Genomic DNA, 19,183 nt, shown 5'->3' with positions numbered 1-19,183 from the left:
GGCCCTGATTACGTCAGGTCTGGTGGGGCACAGGATGATCAATATGATTGATTTCCTTTCTTCTGAGAGGGAACCCTTGGCCTGGGGTGACATCTGGAAAGAATAACAGACTTCCAGAATGGTTTGGGTTGGAAGAGATCTTAAAGCTCATCCTGCTCCACCTCCTTGGGCAGGGACACCTTCCACTATCCCAGGTTGCTCCAAGCCCCATCCTGCCTGGCCTTGGACACTTCCAGGGATGGGGCAGCCACAGCTTTTCCAAGCAAAGCAGGGGCAGAGCATCATTCCCAGGGCGCGGGAAAGGAGCACTCTAAAAATCAGAAAGAAGAGAAATAATAACAAATGGACCCCAAAGACCCACTGTCTGCTGCCAGGGAGTCCCTGGGTGGGGTAATGACCGGTGGCTGGTCACCACTACTTGGAAAGACCAGGAGGTTATTAATTCCATTGACCCAGCTCCAGGCCAGCCTTGGCATCCCCAGTGAGCAGTGTCACGGTGAGCTGGTGCTCCCGTCCCCACCCAAGCAGCCTTTTTGCCTCCTCCCTGTGGATCCGTGTGCGATGCTCTAGCTGGGGAGGGACGGGGGAGCCGCCAGCTGAAATCTGCCTCCGTGTGTTGGCAGAACAGGGAGATATTCTTGGAGTCAGGCTGGGAAGCCAGCAGACACCTGCCGGGCTGGGCTTTTCTTTCCCAGTGTAAAATTTCCATTTGGAAGCTGCTGGGGAGTGAGATAAGAGCGGGATGATGCTTCCCCGCTTCAGAGTGGAGCCGCCCACCTCTCTACGGGAGAAATGCTTCCAGGGTTCTTTGCCGGCTGGGAATGCGGCCGCCTGCCTGGACATCGCCGTTGGCTGAGAGTTAATTACTGCAGATCGACCAAAAACCGCTGCTGGAGGCGGCACCTCCTGGGCTGAGCTGGGGGCTGGGAGCTGGGATGTCTTTATATAAAGTCTGGCACGGGGTGGTTGTCCCTGGTCACCGGGAGTGACCAGTCGGAGGCGACACCCAGTGACATGGGGTGCCGAGTTTGCGGTCAGCAGCACCTCCAGGTATCGATATCCTGCAGGATTTGCTGGGAAATAAGCTGGAAAACAGCCCTTTGTATGAGGTGGTTGCTGGTGGCTTTGAGTATGTCCGACGGGTGTGAGGGGTGCTGGGCTGGGGACCCAAATCACAGCGCCTGGACCCTCTGCCCCCTCCAGGACTCCCTGTCCGGGCTGGGATTTGCCTGGACAGGGAGCCAGGAGTGGGGCTGCCGGATCCATATGTCCCCATGCATGGGGTCATTTTGTCATGCCCACCCCAAATGCCCTCGGAGCTGGTTGTTCTGGGGGCGCAGCGTTGCCCCCCCCCGCAGCGTTCCCGTGGAGGAGCAGGGATCGCAGCCGCCCTGTCACACCCCTTCCCCTCCGGCTGGCGGCTGGCACAGCCCGGGCACCGCAGCAGCCTACGGCCGTGGGGATGGGGAGGGGAGAGGCTCTATTTTAATACACCGCTGTGGGTTGGTGACCTAGAAAAGCAGCTCCGAGAGCAAGAGTGTGAAGTCCAACCTCCCCCGCTGCGAGCGGGGCTGCCGAGCACAGGGTGACCTAAATAAAGCCATGCAAGAGGTGTCGCGGGGTGCTGCTCCCCCAGTCCTGGGGGGAGCTCAGGACCCTCCCATGTGCACCCCAGTGCCATCACCCTGGGCTTTAGAGGGATGAGAGACGGATAAATGAATAAATCCCTGTGTTTGTGAGGAGGCAGCGGGTGGGATGAAGGAGGTCCCTCCAACCATCTCCGCGGGTCCCTCACGGCGCTGGAGGGTGTCACCAGTGACAACTGGTATTGAATATATATCAGCAATGGTGTAGCACAGATGATTCTCCACATTCATGGGTAGGAGGGAAGGTAAAGCTCCTTCCTCCCCTCTTTTTAATGTGCTGTCGGAAATCATTTCAATTATTTAAGGCTCACAGGTACGTGCTCTCCGCAGCCTCCTAAATGAAACGACACCCAGTTCTCCTCAGCTGGAACCAGTAAGTTTGTGAAACGCCGTGTTCAGCTGAGTGAAAGGCATGCCAATTAATTAAATCAGTAAATAAGTTATACTAATCCCATTAACAAAAGAGGAGCTGCAGATTAAATCTTTTATGCCACTTACTGCAAAATTAATGCAGGCAGTCTTTTAGGAAATATATTCTTCCCCTCACCTCGCCAAGGATAATAGTGCAGTTATATAGGACAGAACGTTATCAGGAATGAGAAATGAATGTAAAACTAGCACATATCTTATTAAAAGAGTGTAATGAGCTGCCGACATGAGTGAGCTGGGCCTGCTGAGCTCGGAGCTCTGCGGTGTTGCTGGGACCCTGCTGGGCCAGATCCTGCCTGTGCCACCACAGGAATGAGACATGGGGGAGCTCCTGAGGGATTTGGGATCCCTGTGGAATTTTCTGTCTCTGGGATGAGGAGGGAAGTGGGCTGAGGAGGGGGATTTTCACCTGGGATGGGTGAGAGTGGGTTGGGATGCTGAAGCCCCCTTGCTGCGGGTGCTTTTTGGTATCTCTGGCAGGAATGGGACCAGAGACCTGACACACTGTGGGTGGTCAAAAATGTCCTGGCATCCTCACAAGGATCCTCCTCCATCCCTTCACCAGCCCTTGGAGCAGCTGTTTTCCCTGTGACATCCCAGCACCTGAATCAAGTGACAAAGGGGAAAAATTTCCTTTCCTTTCCTCTTCCATGTCTTTTTTTATAAATCCAGCACTTCAACAGGGGGGATTAATCAAGGCTGTCTCCTCTGGTTTGTGTCTTGTTTGTTATTTTCAGAGTTGGCAGGAGGGTGAGCTGGAGGGGCTCAAGGTGTTAATGAAACGATGTGGATCCGGCTGCATCCCGGCAGGTGCTGAGGGGGAGTCTGAGGGATGGTTTTCTGCTGCTCCAGCCAAAATATTAGCTTGGGGTTTTCTCTCCTTGAAAAAGTAGGTCCCCAACCTCCCTGGACTCAGCTGCCAGGCTCTGTCCTGCTGCTCGGAAAGCTCAGGCTGGTGCCCATCATCCCTTCTCCATCCTCCTCTCCTTCTTTTCTCCTCCACCTCTTTTCCAAAGCATAATCCCCAGCGAGGAGCTGCTCTGGGCAGCAATTTATGGATTTTGGGTGGTGGGTCCTTTCCCATCTCTTTCACATGCCAGATAACTAAGTCACCCTAAATCTCTTGGGTGGGGTGTGATGGGCTGCACGTGCTGAGTTGTGGTGCAGCCACACATGATTCCTGCTGTCTCATCCCAGGATGCTCCTGGGGGCATCCGTTGGGATCTGTGGCCAGGCCAGCTTGGGGTGGAGCAACTCGGCTTTAAGTGATTTACAAGAGTGGAAAAATGCTCCCCTGGGCATTCAAGCTGCCATAAATCCTTTTAATTTAACTCCATGCACCCGTGCTTGGAGCTGTGTGGGGAGGGCCTGACGTGCTCCTGATTTATTTTCCCCTGTATCAGAGTCAGCTGTTACTCAGAGTTTTTGTGTGCTTGAGCTCTGAGAGTTTATAGATTTCCACTGGACCACTTTTAATCTTAATTAAAAGCGTAGAAGAAGAATTGTTTTATAAAGCTCATATTCCTTTTTCCATTGGACTGCCCAACTCTGCAGGTACCAGAGGGATAATCCAGGCCTGGCACTGGCTCACTGCTCCCTGTCTCCTGTCCTGTGCTGCAATTAGATGTGACTAATTGTGCTGTAAATGAGGGGAGAGGTTTCCTCCTGGAATATCTGATCAGAGGTGCAGGGTTGGCAATGCTGAGTCAGCAGTACTTGTGTTTCATTGCTGGTGCTGCCCTGGGGGGATTGTTCCATTCCCAGCCTTGTCCCCGGCTCCATCCTTGGCTCCATCTCAGCTCCATCCCCAGCCTCATCTGTGATGCCACCCCCAGCTCCATCCCTGGCACCATCCCCAGCTCCATCCTTGGCTCCATCCCTGAATTAATTCCCAGCCTCATCCACATTTCTGTCCCTGGATTCATCAGTGGCTCCATCTCCAGCCTTATCCATGTCTCCATCCCTGGCTCCATCCTGAGCTCAACCCTTGGCTCCATCCCCGGCTCCATCCTCTGCTCCATCCCCAGCACTGGCTGCATCCAAGCACGGGAGTCAGCTGGAGGTGAGGCAGAGCCTCCAGTTCTGCAGCGGGTGCTGATTTGACCCCCAGGGCTGTCTGTAGCCATGAACTTGGTTTTATTCCTCAGTTATTCCCACTGAAATCAGCTGCCAATGGGGATAAACCCAAGATTATTGGTACCATGGGATGGAGCCTCATCCAGCCCAAGCTCCAACCTGGAGCAGGGAAATGCTGCACTGCCCAGATAACTTCCAGGATTTTTGCCTCTGCACTTGAGCATCCAGGCAGGATCTGCTGGTCCGTGTGCTCCATCCAAGTCCAGGCAGGATGGCTCTGGGGTCAAACAGAGAGGGTAACCCCATGCTCAGTCAGATCCCAAGGGAAACACAGCAATTCCTGGAGAACCAGAGGGCTGGTGAGCATAAAAATAAACCAGGGAGGAAATAAATAAATAACCCCTCCTGCTTTGATCTACTGCACAATCTGCCAGACTGCCAAAATGGATTTCTAATTCCACAAAAAATCAAACTGGCTTTTTTATTTTAGAAGATGGGCTAAAAAAAGGAGTGTGGAAGTGCCAGGTATTCAGAACAGAGAAGGGCAGGTGTTGCTTTTTTCCTTTTTGGAAAGCCAGTTTTAGATCTGATTTTCAAATTTCTGCTGCTTTTTATGAATCTCTGAGGAAGGTGTCAAGACAGATCAGCTTGAAAGTCCTGTGCTTCTCTCTCCAACTACTTTGCATAAGCGAGGAATTCTTTTGCTAAATAAAAACACAGAGTTGGGCCTGGAATGGAAGAAGGTGTCCATCAAGCATTTACATGATGCCAATCAACACTCAGCCTTGAGTGGTGGAATACTTTCCTTGCTGAAGGCAAGAACATGCTCCATCCTTCAAGGATTTCTGTCTCTTTAGGGATTTCTTTTTAAATCCCCCAAAAAGTAGGGTTTTCATGAAAGGCTTACGTGCAGCTGGGTAAAAAATCATTTATATAAAAATGGGGAAATCCAGCTGGAGGAATGAGGAATTTTCCTTCCTCCGAAGTCTGGACCAGAGATAGTGTGGGCCCCTCTTGTGCCTGCAGCTCAGAGTGGTCTTTAGGATGATCTTTAGGGCTGCCAGGATTGTGGGATCCCCAGGAACTGGGAGGGACAGGAAGCTCCCACAGCTTTTGGGGGATGCTGCAGGTGTGTGGGATCTTAAAGTTCATCCCGTTCCACCCCCTGCCATGGGCAGAGACACCTTCTACTATCCCAGGTTGTTCCAAGCCCCGTCCAACCTGGCCTTGGACACTTGCAGGGATAGGACAGCCACAGGTGCTCCGGGCAACCTGTGCCAGGGCCTCACCAACTCTCATAGGGGAGAACTTCTTCCCAATATCCCATCTAATCCTGCCTCCTGGCAGTGGGAAGCCATTTCCCCTTGTCCCATCACTCCATCCCTTGTTCAAAGTCTCTCTCCAGTTCTCCTGGAGCCTCTTTAGGCACTGGAAGGAGCTCTAAGGTCTCCTTGGAGCCTTCTCCTCTCCAGGTGAACACGTCCAGCTCTCCCACCCTGGCTCCAGAGCAGAGGGGATCAAGCCCTCGGAGCACCCTTGTGTCCCTCTGGATTTACTCCAGGAGCTCCATGTCCTTCCTGTGCTGAGGTTTCCAGAGCTGGATGCAGCACTGCAGGTTGGGATCTCACCAGAACAGAGAAGAGGGGAAGAATCCCCTCCCTCGCCCTGCAGTGGTCATGGCTGGGGAAGGATGGGGTGGGATGGGATTCGAGAGGGTATGGAAGAAAAGGGTGAGAAAGAGTTGAGGAGCAGGAGGAAGAATGAGAGCGGGATGGGGGAGAGGATGAGCAGAGGGGTCCCACCGCCGCCTCCCTCTCCATCCGGCTGCGGGAGGGGGTACCACAGGGGGCTGGGGGAGGGCGGGGGCGGCTCCCCGGGGCGGGCACGGAGCGGGGCGGCCCCGGCCGTGTCCCCTCCCGTGTCCCCTCCCGTGTCCCCTCCTCGCACCGCCCCGCGCTGCTCCGCAGTGCTGCCGCCGGAGCCGCGCAGCGCCAGCCCGGCCGTGCGCGGGGAGCGGCCCCGGCACCCCCGGGACCCCCGGGACCCCGGCCCAGGTAAGGGGGGGTCGGGGGTCCCCCGCGCTGCAGCCAAGCGTGGGAGCGGGAGAGCGGCAGCGGGGGGGTCTCACCGCATCTCCCCCGGGGCGGGCAGGAGGCGCCGAAGGTGCCCCCAGGCTCCGCAGGGACAGCGATCGGGATGCGGATCCAGGGATGCTCGATCCCCCCAGCCCCGCTCCCGGCCCGGGGAAAGTTGCAGCATCTCGGAGCGGTGCGGGCGGTGGGTGACACCCCACACCCCGCGACCGCCGCGCCCGTGGGTGGCCGGTGGCAGAGGCTGGAGCAGGTCCCTGGGTGTGCGTGGGGCTGCATCGCCCGTGGGTGCCGGTGTGGGCTCCCTGGGTGTGTGGGGGATGGCATTGCCCGTGGGTGCGGGTGCAGGGGGGCTCTGGGTGCTGCTGCTGATCTTCCCAGTGCGTGGACAACTTTGAAGTGTGTTGAGCATTCGGGGGGATTCAAGCCCTCAAAACTGGCTCTTGTCCCTGTCCCCGGAGTGTGCCCAGTAGGAGCTGCGGTGGCACCAAGGGCTGAGCCCCTTCCCAGGCACCCGAGAGCTGCGGGATGCAGAGAACGACCTGTCCCTGCTGTGGGGGCACTTGGGGTGCTCTGCTCCCTGTTGGGGCTCTGGAAGGGCATCACTGCCCAGCTCAGGGCTGGTCCAAGGGCTTTGGCAGGTGCCTTTGCTGCTCCTTTCCCAGGATGGACAAAAGTGGTGCAAGAGACATTAAAAACCTTTTTGGAGTAGCCTGGAACCTCCGGGAGGCACAACCAGCCACCTCGGAAATTAGGCTGAGGCTGCTGGATGCTGCCGCTCCCAGGGACGGGCTCCTTCAGGAAAGGGACCTGATTATTTCTCTTGCTGTTGTCCTTCTAATATTTCTGGTTTCAGGTATAAGCTGGAGCAGCAATTTGTCTTTGTGCAATTAACACTCCTTCATTTCACTGCTAAAAAAGCTTTGAGCAAGGTGGCTGCCCCGGCCGTGGCTCTGTTTTGGGCTCGGGCCATGCCATACTCCTCCCGGGATCCTGGAAGTGTGTGTGGATCAGCCTGATCCCCCCCTTCCCATGAGGCTGCAAGAAAAAAAGATAATACAGGGCTTCAAAACACGGACAGTTGGCTCCAGGGATGCAGAGCTGATAACAGATGAACCATTTGCTTTAATTACTGGTATCAAAAGCCCAGGCTGCAGCTTAGCCTGAAAATAAATATTGTTAATGTTGTGACACTGGGCTTTATTTGATGATGCATCATTCATCCGGCAGGGATTGAACGAGCTGCTCGCTGCTGCTGAAGGGCTGACTCAGGAGATCTGCCTCAGGGGCTCCGTGAGCATCAGCTTGGGGATGTAGAGCCTTGGGGCTGGGAATTGCTGTAGCCTCCCGTGGGCACTTTGCTGGGATCCCCCGGGAGGGCAGCGCTGGGTGGGCGCTGCTCGCCCGCAGCAGCCCCGCAGGCTCCGGCGGCGCTGAGCCATCGCCAGGCGATGCGGTGGGAGCTGTTTGCCACCTGCAGGGTGGGCTTCCCGGGACACCCCACGCCCACCAACCCTGCTCAGAGCACCCCACCTGGGTGCAAACCCCCTGCCCAGCTCGGCGCTGCCTCCAGCCCACCCCTCCGCTTCCTCCTCCTTCGCAGACTTGCCTTGGCGCTGCCCTGGCTCCCCAGGAGAGCCAAAAAACGTGCCGAATAGGGGAAAAGCCCGTTTGTCGTGTGGAGCACCCTTTGCAGCGGGGGTGAAACCCAGGAGCCCATTGCAGGACTCTGCTGCGCCTCCGTGGCCGCGTGGTACGTGTGTGCTGGTGTTAAAACATTCCCTTGGCTGGGGAAGGGCAAGGGGAGGAAAACTGCTGAGGGAGGGTGAGGGGGCTCACAGCTTCCGAGCCCCTTTTTGTGCTTAAGTTTTGAGGGGCTTTCTCTGGGAGATGAAAACGAGATGGCCCCCCCTCCTGTGCCCCGCGGGTCCCGGGGGCTGTGCTGGCAGCGTGACCCTCTGCCAGCTCGCTGGTGGCCCTGGCTCAGTGCCCTCCTCCTGCCCACAGCCCAGTGACGATGTCACTGCAGTCACTGCCAATTAGTGATAACGGTAATGAATCGCTCCAGGTGGTCCCAGCAGAGCACTCAAGGTCTGGGAAGGGAGGAGGGCTCTGCTCCCCAAGGCCCGACTGATTAATTCCCACGTCCTCGTTAAGCTGGGGAGTGGCCGGGGGTGAGGATGGGATGGTTTATAAGGTTCACGTGTTGTACGCAGCATTTCTTTTCTCCTGCCCCGGGAGGTGAGGATGGACTCTCTGCTTTGGACGTGGTGTGCTGGTGATGGGGAGCAGGTCTGGCTGCATGAAGCTAGATATTGAGGGTGTGTGGGGAGGGAGAGGAGCTGTGCTTGGTGACTGGGCAAACTGGGAGCCCAGGGTGGTGCAGATGTTGAGCTGGGTGACCCCGTGCTCTTCTCTGCCAGTGGCTGGGCTGCCCATGGCCCTTGGGGAGGGGCTGTGGTGCCAGGGGGATCCCCTCCACACCACTGGGACCCCTCTACACAGGTCTGGTGTGGGGGGCCAGGCTCTGGGTGGCTCCTCTGCCCCAGCCTGGGCATCCCATGAGGAGGGTGGGGCTGCACCCCTGAGCATCCTCCAGCCGAGGTCATGCTCTGGGGGTGTCACCACTACTCCTGTCCTGTGGTGTGACACTGTGGCCCTCAAGCACCCCTGGGGCATCTCGTGGGGACTGTCACCACCTTTGGGAAACCTCCCCTGGCAGTGAACAGGACCTGCCACCTCCAAGCACACCTGGTTGGTGCTTCCCAGCCTTTTCCCCATTGTTAAACTTCTTCAGCTGCTCTTGGTGCATGGGGGTCCCTGCACCAACATCCCTGGTGGGGCTGGTCCACCCTGGTGGCTCTGGCCGTGCTCCCCGTCCAAGGCATCGAGGGTGTGATCCGTGTGCTGGAGCCATGCAGGGATTTATCTGTTGCTAAGCAGCTTTGGAGCAGCTCTGTGTGGCACAAGGAGCGATGGCAGCACCAGGTGAGCTCAGGCTGTGCTCCGGCATCGCCGGGACCCCCAGCACTGACAGCCACGGGGAAGTCGGATAAACCCAGGAATGATGTATTTTTTTTACCGTTGTCTTTCCTATAATTAATCAAGAGGAGTAAATCCCTGTGACAGCATCATAACAGTGTTTGGTTTGTGAAGGAGCTGCTGGAGGAAATGTCAACGTGCTGCTTAAATAAAATTGACTGTGCGATGCTGCTCGGCTGCCTTGGGATGGAGCTTTGTCTGGAGGATGATGGGGAGCTGGGAATTAAGGGGGAGGGGAAAGAAGGCATTTCTCAGCACCTTGTGGGAATTTAAGCACAGACATCGCCTTAAGGAGGGCTCCCAGGTGCTGTGGTGTGGATTTAACTGGGGGGCAGGGGAGGCAGGAGCAGCCCTGTGGGCTCCTGTGTGCTCCATGGGGCAATGCAGTGTGCCAGGTTGTGGTGGTGCCATCCTGGCATGCCACGGGGCTGGGGGTAGGTGGGCTTGCAGGAGTGGTTGTGGTATCGGGGCGCTGTGGAATGGCCAAGATTTCCATTGCTTTGTGTTTCCTGTCTGTGGGTCACTGTCACCTGGGAATGTGGCCATCACATTTAGCTTTAATTTTTCAATTAAAGCTGGTTCAGGAATTGCAGGGCTGCTGTTCCGTGCAGGGGGTTGGTGGGGGGCTTAAGGATGTGATGACCCCAGGTCTACAACTTGCTGGTTCTGGGTCATTCCCAAAGCTGGATTCCCAGGACTCCTGGCCCTCGCTTTGCCATGGGGTGGTTGAGGGGTTCAGTGTTCAGGGTCTGATCCCACCTTGTGGCATTATTGGGCTGTTGGAGGATGCAGATCCTTGTGGGAACACTGGCAGTGTGTGCTGCCATGCCAGTGTGTCACCCGATGCTTCATCTGGGACTGTCCTGCTGTCCCATGCCCCAATCCTGGTCCAGGTGTCCAGGGGAGCTCCAGGCCAAGCAGCTTTTGTGCCAGTGAGTTCTGCCTCCCTCCATTCTGTTTTGAAAGAAAAGCCTCCAAAGTGGGCTGTTCCGCTGTTCCATAGCGCAGATGCCCAATTTTGCCTGAGCTTCCTAAACCAATTTGCATGTGAGATGAGCCAAGTGATGGAATGTCAGGATTTGAGGGAGTTTTGGTGTGTGGAACCCTGTGGGGCTGGGCTGCCCTCCTGGTTCCCCATGTGATCTGCTGGTTCTCTTGCAGTGTTACACAGCAGTTCCAGCAGATTTTTTGGGGCTATTTCCACCTTTTTTCTTGCCCTTCTGCAGGTAAATCCAGCAGTACCAAATCCCACCTGACACTGGAGGATAGTGAGCACCCGCTGCCTGTTTGGGCAGCTCTGTGGCCCCTATAGCCATGGGAATGCCATGCCATGGGTCCCTTGTGCTGTAGAGAATGGTGTGGGGTGTGCATGGCACCTGCACTGGGCAATCCCCTTTTCCTGGGAAAGGAAAAGCCTGGATGTTGAGAGATGCTCCAGGCAGAGCTGGACATGGGGTGCAGCATCTGTGCCCAGTGTCTGGTGAGGACTTAGGGGGTCCCCTGTGGTTTGCAGACCTTCCTGAGTGCCGGGTGTGGGCCCTGGAGCTGGACAAGGCAGGATCTGGCCCTGATGGAGTTGTGAGATGGCAGTGAACATCCTCGTGAGCTGGGAGAGATTTCCTGCCAAACACGGTGTGTGGGGATGCTGAGTGATGAGGAGACAGTTCTGTCCTGGTGCATCCCGGCTCCTGCATTCGCTCCTCTCCCTGCTCAGCTGGGGGGTCCCAGTGGGTGCTTGTCACCCCAAAATAGTTCCTCTTCTCCCTGGGAAAGAGACTGGGGAGCTCCATCAGGCAAACCCATCCTCATATCCTATTTTTCCGTCCCCATCCGTGGAGCATAAATCCACTCCCATGCCAGTGTGCAAACCCCACCAGCCCGCCAGAGGATCATGTTGGGATCCATTCAAGTTCAAAGCCTCCTGTTTGGTGATGACACAGAGGAATAATCTCCCACTTGGCAGCGGAGCAGCAGTTTGGGTTGGTTGGTTGGGGTCTGGCTGCTGCTGACGCTCCGTCTGCGAGTGTGTTCCGAGTGAATGGACGAGCCCTAAAACCTGCTCCTTTCAGACCAGATTAATCACATTAGGCTTTGTCAATGCAAAAATTACCTCATCATTGGCACTGGCAGGTGGTGGAGAGCAGCAGACTTATTCAATATTTAAGAAAGCTGCATTGCAGAGCTGAGAAGGCTGAAGAAATAGGTTGCCTGTGTCAGTGTCTTTGCTGGTGGAGACAATCTCTGCAGGCATCGAGTGTGGACTGTTGAGCTCACCGTAAAAACCTGATTGTTGCACTGGGAGCCTGTAAAATACTGAATTGTCTGTTTTCTACCCTGGGTTGTTATTTCCGAGTGGCTGAAGGGGTGAGTTTGGGCAGCTGTGGGAAGGTCTCTCTTTCCAGGTGCCCAGTTTGTGGGTGGCTTTGGGTCCTGCCCGGGGAAGCAGCAGCTCCGTGTCCTTCCTGGTGCTGTGGGGTGGGATGGGCTCATGCCATGGGGCTCCTGCTGCCTTTCCCTGCCTGCCCAGGAATGCTGGTCACTGATGCTGCGTCTGCCAGGTTTTGGGTGCTGGAGAAGCGCCCACGAGTTGGCACCTCCTGGCTTGGAGCAAGCGGCGATGACGGGAGAGGCCGAGGGATCCGCGGAAGGCGTTCAATCCCATTTTATCAGGGCATGATCACATTCATGGGCTCCGTCACACAGAAGTAATGGAGCGGCGTGATTGGAGTCATGTGGCCCTTCCTTAAGGCCAGAAATTAAGACCTCACTGCTATTCCTGGCTCTGCCCTGGACACGTCGGCGCCGGCGGGAGCTGCCGCCTCCTTCCAGCATCCACCAGAGAACCTCGAGCAGCTGGAGAGCTGCTCACATCCCTGCTCATCCCAGACCAGGGGGAGCAAGCCTGGGACCCTCCAGGGTCAGCCAAACCCTGGAAGGTCTTGGCAACCTCTTAGGTTGGGATGTTTCCATTTCATTAACTAAATGCTGCTGCATCCCATCGATCACCACTTGGATGGGCCACATCCTTTGGCTTGGGAGCAAGGATTTGGCGGGGGGGAAAAAGCCACCGTAAGCTGTTATTTTGTTCTCTACCATGTGCTAAAAATGCAGAACCAAGCATTAGGGCAAGTGAGGGTAGTTGCTGGAAGTAATGCAAAGTAGATCTTCCAAATCTATTATTTATAGGCAGAGGAACGGATTGTGAATTCCTTCAGGAACTGTCCCTGGGCTCCACTCCATCCGCAACAAAGCGAAACATTCGTGGCCTCTCTATTATTAGCAGAAAGTTCTAGTTGGGGGAAGAAGTTTTCCTCCCCAGTGCTGAGTGCTGGTGGTCACTTTATCCCCTTTGCTAGGAAAAAACAGGGATTTTCCGCTTATTTTCCCCTGTTGCAGGGCTGGGCTGGACACTCCTGCTCCATGTGACCTTGGGCAGGTCCCTTATCCACCCACATCTCCACAAAAATGGGTGGTGGCATCACAGTGTTTCCCTTCCTCCCAGAGCACCCTATTAAACGTGTGCCCACCCCACAAGACCCCCAGGCTGTGCTGGAACCCTTCGTTCCCAGCGGGAATTTGCTGCTGCACTGCGGATTGTGGAGGTGGCGGTGGGGACTTAAATGAACAATTTGCTTATTTAACTGACCTTGTTAATCAGAGCCTTCTGGTTTGGCACAGGAATAGGCACTGTGTGAAACCAGCGGAGCACTAATTACCCACGTGCTTCACTTCTCCTTTTTTTCCAAAAATATTTTCATGTATATGTAAGTTTTCAGTGAAGCCAAGGTGAGCCTCAAATCTCTGACTCCTCAGAGATACTGCAGAGCAGGAAGAGGATGATGGGAATTATGTTTTTTCCTCCTTTTTGAGAAAGTTTCGTGGTTTTTGTGGCTTGGAGTTTGTGATTTCAGTGGGGCAAGTTTACAACCTCCTGTTTTCCTTCTTCTCTATGGGAAAACCTCCCCAGTGCCTCTGCTGGAGTTTTGCTGGAGTTGCTTCATGCCCTGCAAAGGTGCATTTACCCATTAGGGCTGAATTCTGGTGCTGCTGGGGTGCACTGGCACCTCTGAGATGCTGGGGTTGGTGCTGGGGGTCCCTCCCAGGCAGGGAGGAATCCACAGCAACATCATCCCAGGGCAGCAGGATAGGGAGATGAGGTTCTCCCAGCCTCTGGGCCATTCATCATCCACAACCAGGCTCTGCAGAGGGTTTTAGGGGTGGGTTTTGTGTATTTTTAGTTCTTCTGCAGGCAGAGGAAGCAATTCAAATGCAGGTGCTGCGAGCGATGCAGGTGGGAGGCTGTTGCTGGGGTGTCTCTGCAGGTCCCCCATCCATGGAGGAGATGGGTGAGGGGAAACCTGGGGGTGGGAAGTAGCTGAGCTAAAAAAATTGCCTCCATCAGCAGGAAGCCCTGAGGAAGGGGGAGTTGTATCCAGAGCCTTTTGCTCCGGTCAGTGCTGCAGCAAAGCCCTTCCTGGAGGGATTGTCTTTGCTTTTATTCCCACCTTAAGGGCTGTAAAGGGAGGCTCAACCTGAGCTTCTCCCTTTGCAAGTGGTGTCTTATGGGTGATGCCACCCCTGGACACACCAGCTGCCCTTGGGGACCATCCTGGGAGTGGTCCAGGTGGGACAGTGTCTGGCAGTGTCATTACAATATCCCTAGCAGGGATGAGGGGCTGTGCAGGGGGATGGATCCTGCCCTGGGCTGGGTTTGGGGGACGCTGCTCTGCCCAAGGTAATCACCTTCCATAAAATCACTGGTTTTCCCTCAGAAGAGATGATGGGATGGATGGATCCATCCCTGCGCTGTGGGTGATGCTGGTCACCATCAATTTGGGCTTTGCTATCCCCATGCAGGGATTAGGGGGGGTGGGTGGAGGGGTAAAACACCTCCAAAATATGGGAATATAAAACAGTCAGGCTGAGGATTTGACATCAATTTGTATTTTAATAATAGTATCAGTTTTGCTGAAAGGAGGAGGGTTTGAAGAACCCTTTCTTGATGAACCTCTTGGAGATGAGTGGACAGACCTCGTGTTTGGGTCTTGTTCCCATGTCCTCCCTCAGTGCCTCACATGGATCCATTTAGCAAAACCTTTAGTAAATGAAAATAAAAAAGGAGGAGTTTTGTTCAAGAGGGAAGGACAGCAAGACGTGCTGGGTTTTGGGGAGAAGGTTCCGTGGTTTGTAGATGTTTCTCTGAAATAGAACACCCTCTTCCCTCCCAGCTCTGAAGCCTCATAATTAATGTGAGGTCAGGTATCTCATTAATTACAACTGCGCTGAGCGCGGCTGCGCTGCCTCCTGGGAGGGGGGTGGTGGTAGGATCCTGTGTCTCATGCACAATATCAGGACAGTCACCAAAGTAACGTTCCTGGTCCAAATCCTCTTAATGCCAAACGTAAAGCCTTTCCCGGTATGATTTTTGGGATTTTTCTTGTTTGTTTTTTTTTCCCTCCAGCTTGGCTGAAAGCTCTGGGTTACTGTCATTGGCATCGCTGCTGTCTGCGAGTGAGGTGATTGACTTGCCCAGTGTGCCACGTTGGTGCTTTTCATCAGGGCACTGGTGTCCCTGAAGTCAGTCCCCGAGTGCCCCGGGAGCGGGCGATGACCGACGCCGTGGTGGGCGGCAGCTCCGACCGGTGGATGTGCCCCAGCGACAGGACCATGTCTGTCCGAGCCAGGTGAGAGGAGGGGACTGGGGCTGCGGGAGGGAGGAGAGTCCCCAGGGTGGGAGGTGACACAGGGTCTTCCTCTGGGGACATCAGGAACTGGGTTTGTGCCGGTTGGACGAGGATGTTTTGCGGTGTTACCCCCTGAACCCCCTGAGCAGGTGGTGGTGGCAGACCCGTGGGTGGGCATGAACCTGGTGCTGATGAGGAGCCCCATCTGTCTGTCCTGATGTTCTCCAGTGTGGTCACCATGCAGGGAGGTGCTCTATCTGTCTCTGTCCTGGCTGGGTGGATGGTGGCAGCACCTATGGTTGGGTACAGGTTTTGGGAGCCTGGAGGATGCAGGGACTGGGCAAAGCTCATGTTTGGAACTGCTTTGGGGAGAGCACTGGCTGTGCCAGCCTGAGCTGTCCTTGTCATTGCTCTCACCTAGTCCTTATTCTCTCTCTTTCTTGTGCCTCCCAGCAGCGAGAAGGAGCAGTAAGTATTTCCCTTGCTTTTTTTTTTTTGCTTTTAACTTATTCCTCTTTACCTGCTACTCTGATGGTTTTGAGAAAATAGGAAAAGCCTTGTTTTAGATGCCAAAAAAAAAATAATAATTGAGTTTGGGAAGTGTTGCATACGGTTTTGATGCATTTAAGGTTCAAGACCATGCAGCTGCGTTCAGTCCAGGAAGAAAAATACACAGGAAAGGTCTTTAGATGAGCAGAAAGATGAAGGTATGAGGGACATTTGCCTTTTGCATCCTTTGTTGTTCCAGTCTGAGTGGCAGACGTTACCCTGTCACCAGGTTATCGCTGCCTGACACCCAGGCTGGGCGAAAGGATCCTTGGAAATGATGTTAGAGGAGGAAACACTCCCATGTTTGCTGAAATGTTCCCAAAAAAACCCCACCCACTCCTGCTCCATCACCCCGGTACCATGGCTCACTGGCAAACCTGGTGTTCCACAGTGGAGAGGAGGCTGCAGAGTGAACTGTGTTGGCTGAAACATGGAAATAATGAGAATATTTTTATAAAGGAATTTTTTTATCCATATAAAACAAGTGTTTCTATATGAAACCCTCAAAAAATGGAGATAAGAGCTTCCAACCGGGGTGGGGGGCCATTTGCAGCTAGAAGGGATTTGAGGGATGGGGTGGTATCATAGCTCTGCTTTTGGGTTTGGGGATTGGTGCCTGGCTGTTCCCGCACACATGCATGATCCATGGTATGAATCACATGTGTGATCCATGGATGAATCCCTGTTCCCACAGGCTCCCCTCCGGCTGGGGCGGCCAAGCCGACCGGCAGCGCAAGGGCGAGGAGCTGACGGATGAGGAGAAGGAGATCATCAACAGGGTCATCGCCCGCGCCGAGAAGATGGAGGAGATGGAGCAGGAGCGCATCGGGTAAGGCAGTGCTGGTGGCACTGGTGGCGTTGGAAGTCCAGAGGGACATGGGAGGAAGCTCCTGCTTGGCTGCTTTCCTGGGAAGCAGCTACTGCACTGCAGTGTTTCTCCTGAAAGGAGCCTGCGGGGGATCTTTGGTTCTCAGCCAGGAGGAACCTGCGCGCAGGGGAGGGATCTGCTCCGTGTGCTGCTCCTGCTCCGTGTGCCACGGAGTTTGGGCCAAGGATTTATGGTGTCAGCCAGTTTTTTCAGTCTAAAAGGGATCATTAATAACATGTCATTTCGTGAAGCTGCTTGTCCAGGAGCCTGAGCCCCCGTGAGTGTGGGCACAGTCATGGCTCACCGAAAGGGGCTTTGTCTTGTTTTGGGAAAACAGACATGGGGCTGGAGTGGTGATGGATCCATCCCTGTGGTTAATCCCTCCTGCCACCCTGAAATGAGCTGTCTCTGAGGCTCAGTAGGTCTGAGTGATGCTCAGCGCTGGTACGTGCTGGGACCAGCTCCTGGGGATTCTGGGGTACTCATGACCGCTGAAGGGTACCGGGGGCATCCCTGGCGCCCATTCAGAGAGTGAGAAGAGCCTGTGTTTCCTTTCCTGCCCCTCTGCCCTTCCTAGGCAAAGGTGTCAGGTGAAATAATGATAATGAGGCATCAACTTGCTCTGCTGGGGCTGGTTTTCCAGTGGGATCTCCATAATCCTGTTTGTCAGGCATCACACCTGTTTTCCTTACAGAGGAACAGTTTCTTCTTGCTGAGCTTAAGCATCTGGCTTTTTTTTCCCCTTGGAGGGAACATACTGAGGCCCAGGCAGGAATTGTGCTCTCCACTGCTCTGGGAATGCCAAAGCCCATCTTGTAGCTTGGGGAAGCTTTGCTGTCCCTTAATAACACTTAAATATCGAGTGTTTGTGGTGCAGCCGTGATGTGCTCTGGCCGCACCCTGTGGCTTCCGAACTGGTGGATTTATTTACTCACTTGCAGAAATCCTTTGTTAGGAGTGGTCTGTGAACAGCCTGGGCAGGTTTTGCCTTGACAGAGGTTGTTCTCACTACCAGGGCTTGGCATATGCCCCTTGGATGTGCTGCTCCCCCAGGCTCAAGAGGCCTCCCCAGCTTGGCATCACCTCACTTTACAACAGGTAGCGCTTTCCTCTCCCGGCTTTTTGGCAGAAACCAGGTGAAAGTAGCTGTGAATGGTGGTGATTCATTCCCAAAAAGTGCTTACAAGCAGCGTTTCCCCGGCTTTGCCCATTTGCAGCCCTGTAAGAACTACTCTCAAACGTGATGCTCTTTGGATCAGGCATAAATCATCTTCAGCAGAGAGGGGGGAGAGATTTATTTTGCATCGTGCAGCTGTTTGCCAGCCTGCAGAAAGCCTCCCTTTCGCCTTCGTGAGCCGAGGAGGAGGAGGTTTGCTCATTCTCATTCATGAAAAGCCGGGCGGAGGACTGGGAGCCGGGAATGCTGGCGGATGTGCTGCCGCAGCTGATCCCCCCCTGCGTGGAGGCGCAGCGGGAGCCGTGCCAGCCCCTTTGTGTTTGTTGGCTTGCACAACAAGAGCTGTGGGATGTTCAGCTCCAGAAATATGGGACAGCGCCTGGATCAGTCTCGTACGGAATCATCCGTTCAGGAGCTGCTCGGACCTTATCCAGGAGAGCTCCTTATATTACAAAATAATCCGGGTCTGCCAGGCTGGCCTCTGGCAGGGAGGCAGCGGATATGGATGTACCTTGGTCCGACAGGCTGCTCCAGGATGCTGCTCCTGGAAAGCCTGAGTTTCTGGGATTTACTGGGATTTTCTCTTCCTGTAAGGGAGAAAAAAAAAAAAATCCATTAAAACTTGTCCAAAGAAGCTGTGGCTGCTCCATCCCTGGAAGTGTTCAAGGCCAGGTTGGAGCAACCTGGTCTAGTGGAAGGTGTCCCTGCCCATGGCAGGGGGTGGAACTGGATGGGCTTTAAGGTCCCTTCCAACCCAACCATTCTATCATTCCATGAAAACTCTGTTTTTGGTTAATATAAGGAAGAGCTCACGTGGAGCGAGCGTGCCTTCCAAAGAGGAAATATGTGGTAAATATTTGGAGTTAAGTGGATGTTTTTGAGGGGTTCATTTGAGCTTTACATCTGATACTTGAGCAATCATGAATCCCACAGCTGGTGCTGGCTGCAGATGAACCTCCTTGTGCTTGATGTCTCTCCCAATTTAGTTCCCTCCCTCTCCTTTATCCTCTGTCCCACCAGCCCCTTACCTCAGCCAGGTTGGGAACAAATCGATGCTGCTTGTTGAGATGTTGTTTGTGGAATTGGACTTTGTGTCAAACCCAGCTCAAATTAATCCAGTGAAAGAGTATTTTTAGCTGCAAGGGTGGATGGAGCCCGTGGGATGCATGAGCTGGATGCTGATGAGGATCGTAGGACAGGGACACTTTGTGTGGGGCTTTTTTTGGCTGGATCCTTGTCTCATGGCACAGAGAAGGATAAATAGGAGCTGAAATCATCTTAAACATGACACAGCAAGAGCACGTCCGGCTGGAGTTGATGAAGGACTTCACAACTGCTGGATGAGGAAGATAATCCCTTGGGCTGGTTGAGGGACACAGGGGCTGAAAGCTGTTGGGCAGAGGGATCAGAGGTCCACGTTGGCAGGGATGAATCTGCTGCTGTCCCGTCTCACTCCCTGCTTGGCCTGGCTCATGCTCAGGGGGTCCCTGTGCCAGCTCTGGTGATACTCCAGTGGTGGTGGTGATGCTCCAGCTGCACTCCAGGAGGAGCCTGTTCTTCCCAGCTGGCACAGGAGCACCTGCAGACACTAATTGACTCCATTATGCATCTATAATTGGGTG

At 54.6% G+C, this 19,183-nt stretch overlaps 1 protein-coding gene across 5 annotated transcripts in view; it reads left to right on the top strand.

The window, feature by feature from the left end:
- Positions 1–6,107: 6,107 nt before the first annotated feature.
- RPH3A (rabphilin 3A) overlaps positions 6,108–19,183 on the top strand; it is a 31,963-nt gene continuing 18,887 nt past the window's right edge. For 2 of the 5 annotated variants that reach the window (XM_027689576.1, XM_027689572.1), the window contains exons 1-5: positions 6,125–6,205; positions 7,845–7,994; positions 14,745–14,967; positions 15,421–15,435; positions 16,211–16,345. In XM_027689576.1, the coding sequence (XP_027545377.1) occupies positions 14,891–14,967; positions 15,421–15,435; positions 16,211–16,345 (227 nt within the window). In that variant the 5' untranslated portion in view covers positions 6,125–6,205; positions 7,845–7,994; positions 14,745–14,890. Of the gene's footprint in view, positions 6,206–7,844; positions 7,995–14,744; positions 14,968–15,420; positions 15,436–16,210; positions 16,346–19,183 lie in introns of all 5 variants that reach the window. The other 3 variants (XM_027689574.1, XM_027689573.1, XM_027689575.1) reach the window with 3 other exon arrangements.

Source organism: Neopelma chrysocephalum, unplaced genomic scaffold, assembly GCF_003984885.1.
Source record: "Neopelma chrysocephalum unplaced genomic scaffold, ASM398488v2 Primary Assembly neopelma1_77, whole genome shotgun sequence".
In the NCBI taxonomy this organism is placed as follows: domain Eukaryota; kingdom Metazoa; phylum Chordata; class Aves; order Passeriformes; family Pipridae; genus Neopelma; species Neopelma chrysocephalum.
The sequence above is the reverse complement of the archived record's forward strand: the minus strand, read 5'-3'. Positions and strand labels throughout refer to the sequence as shown.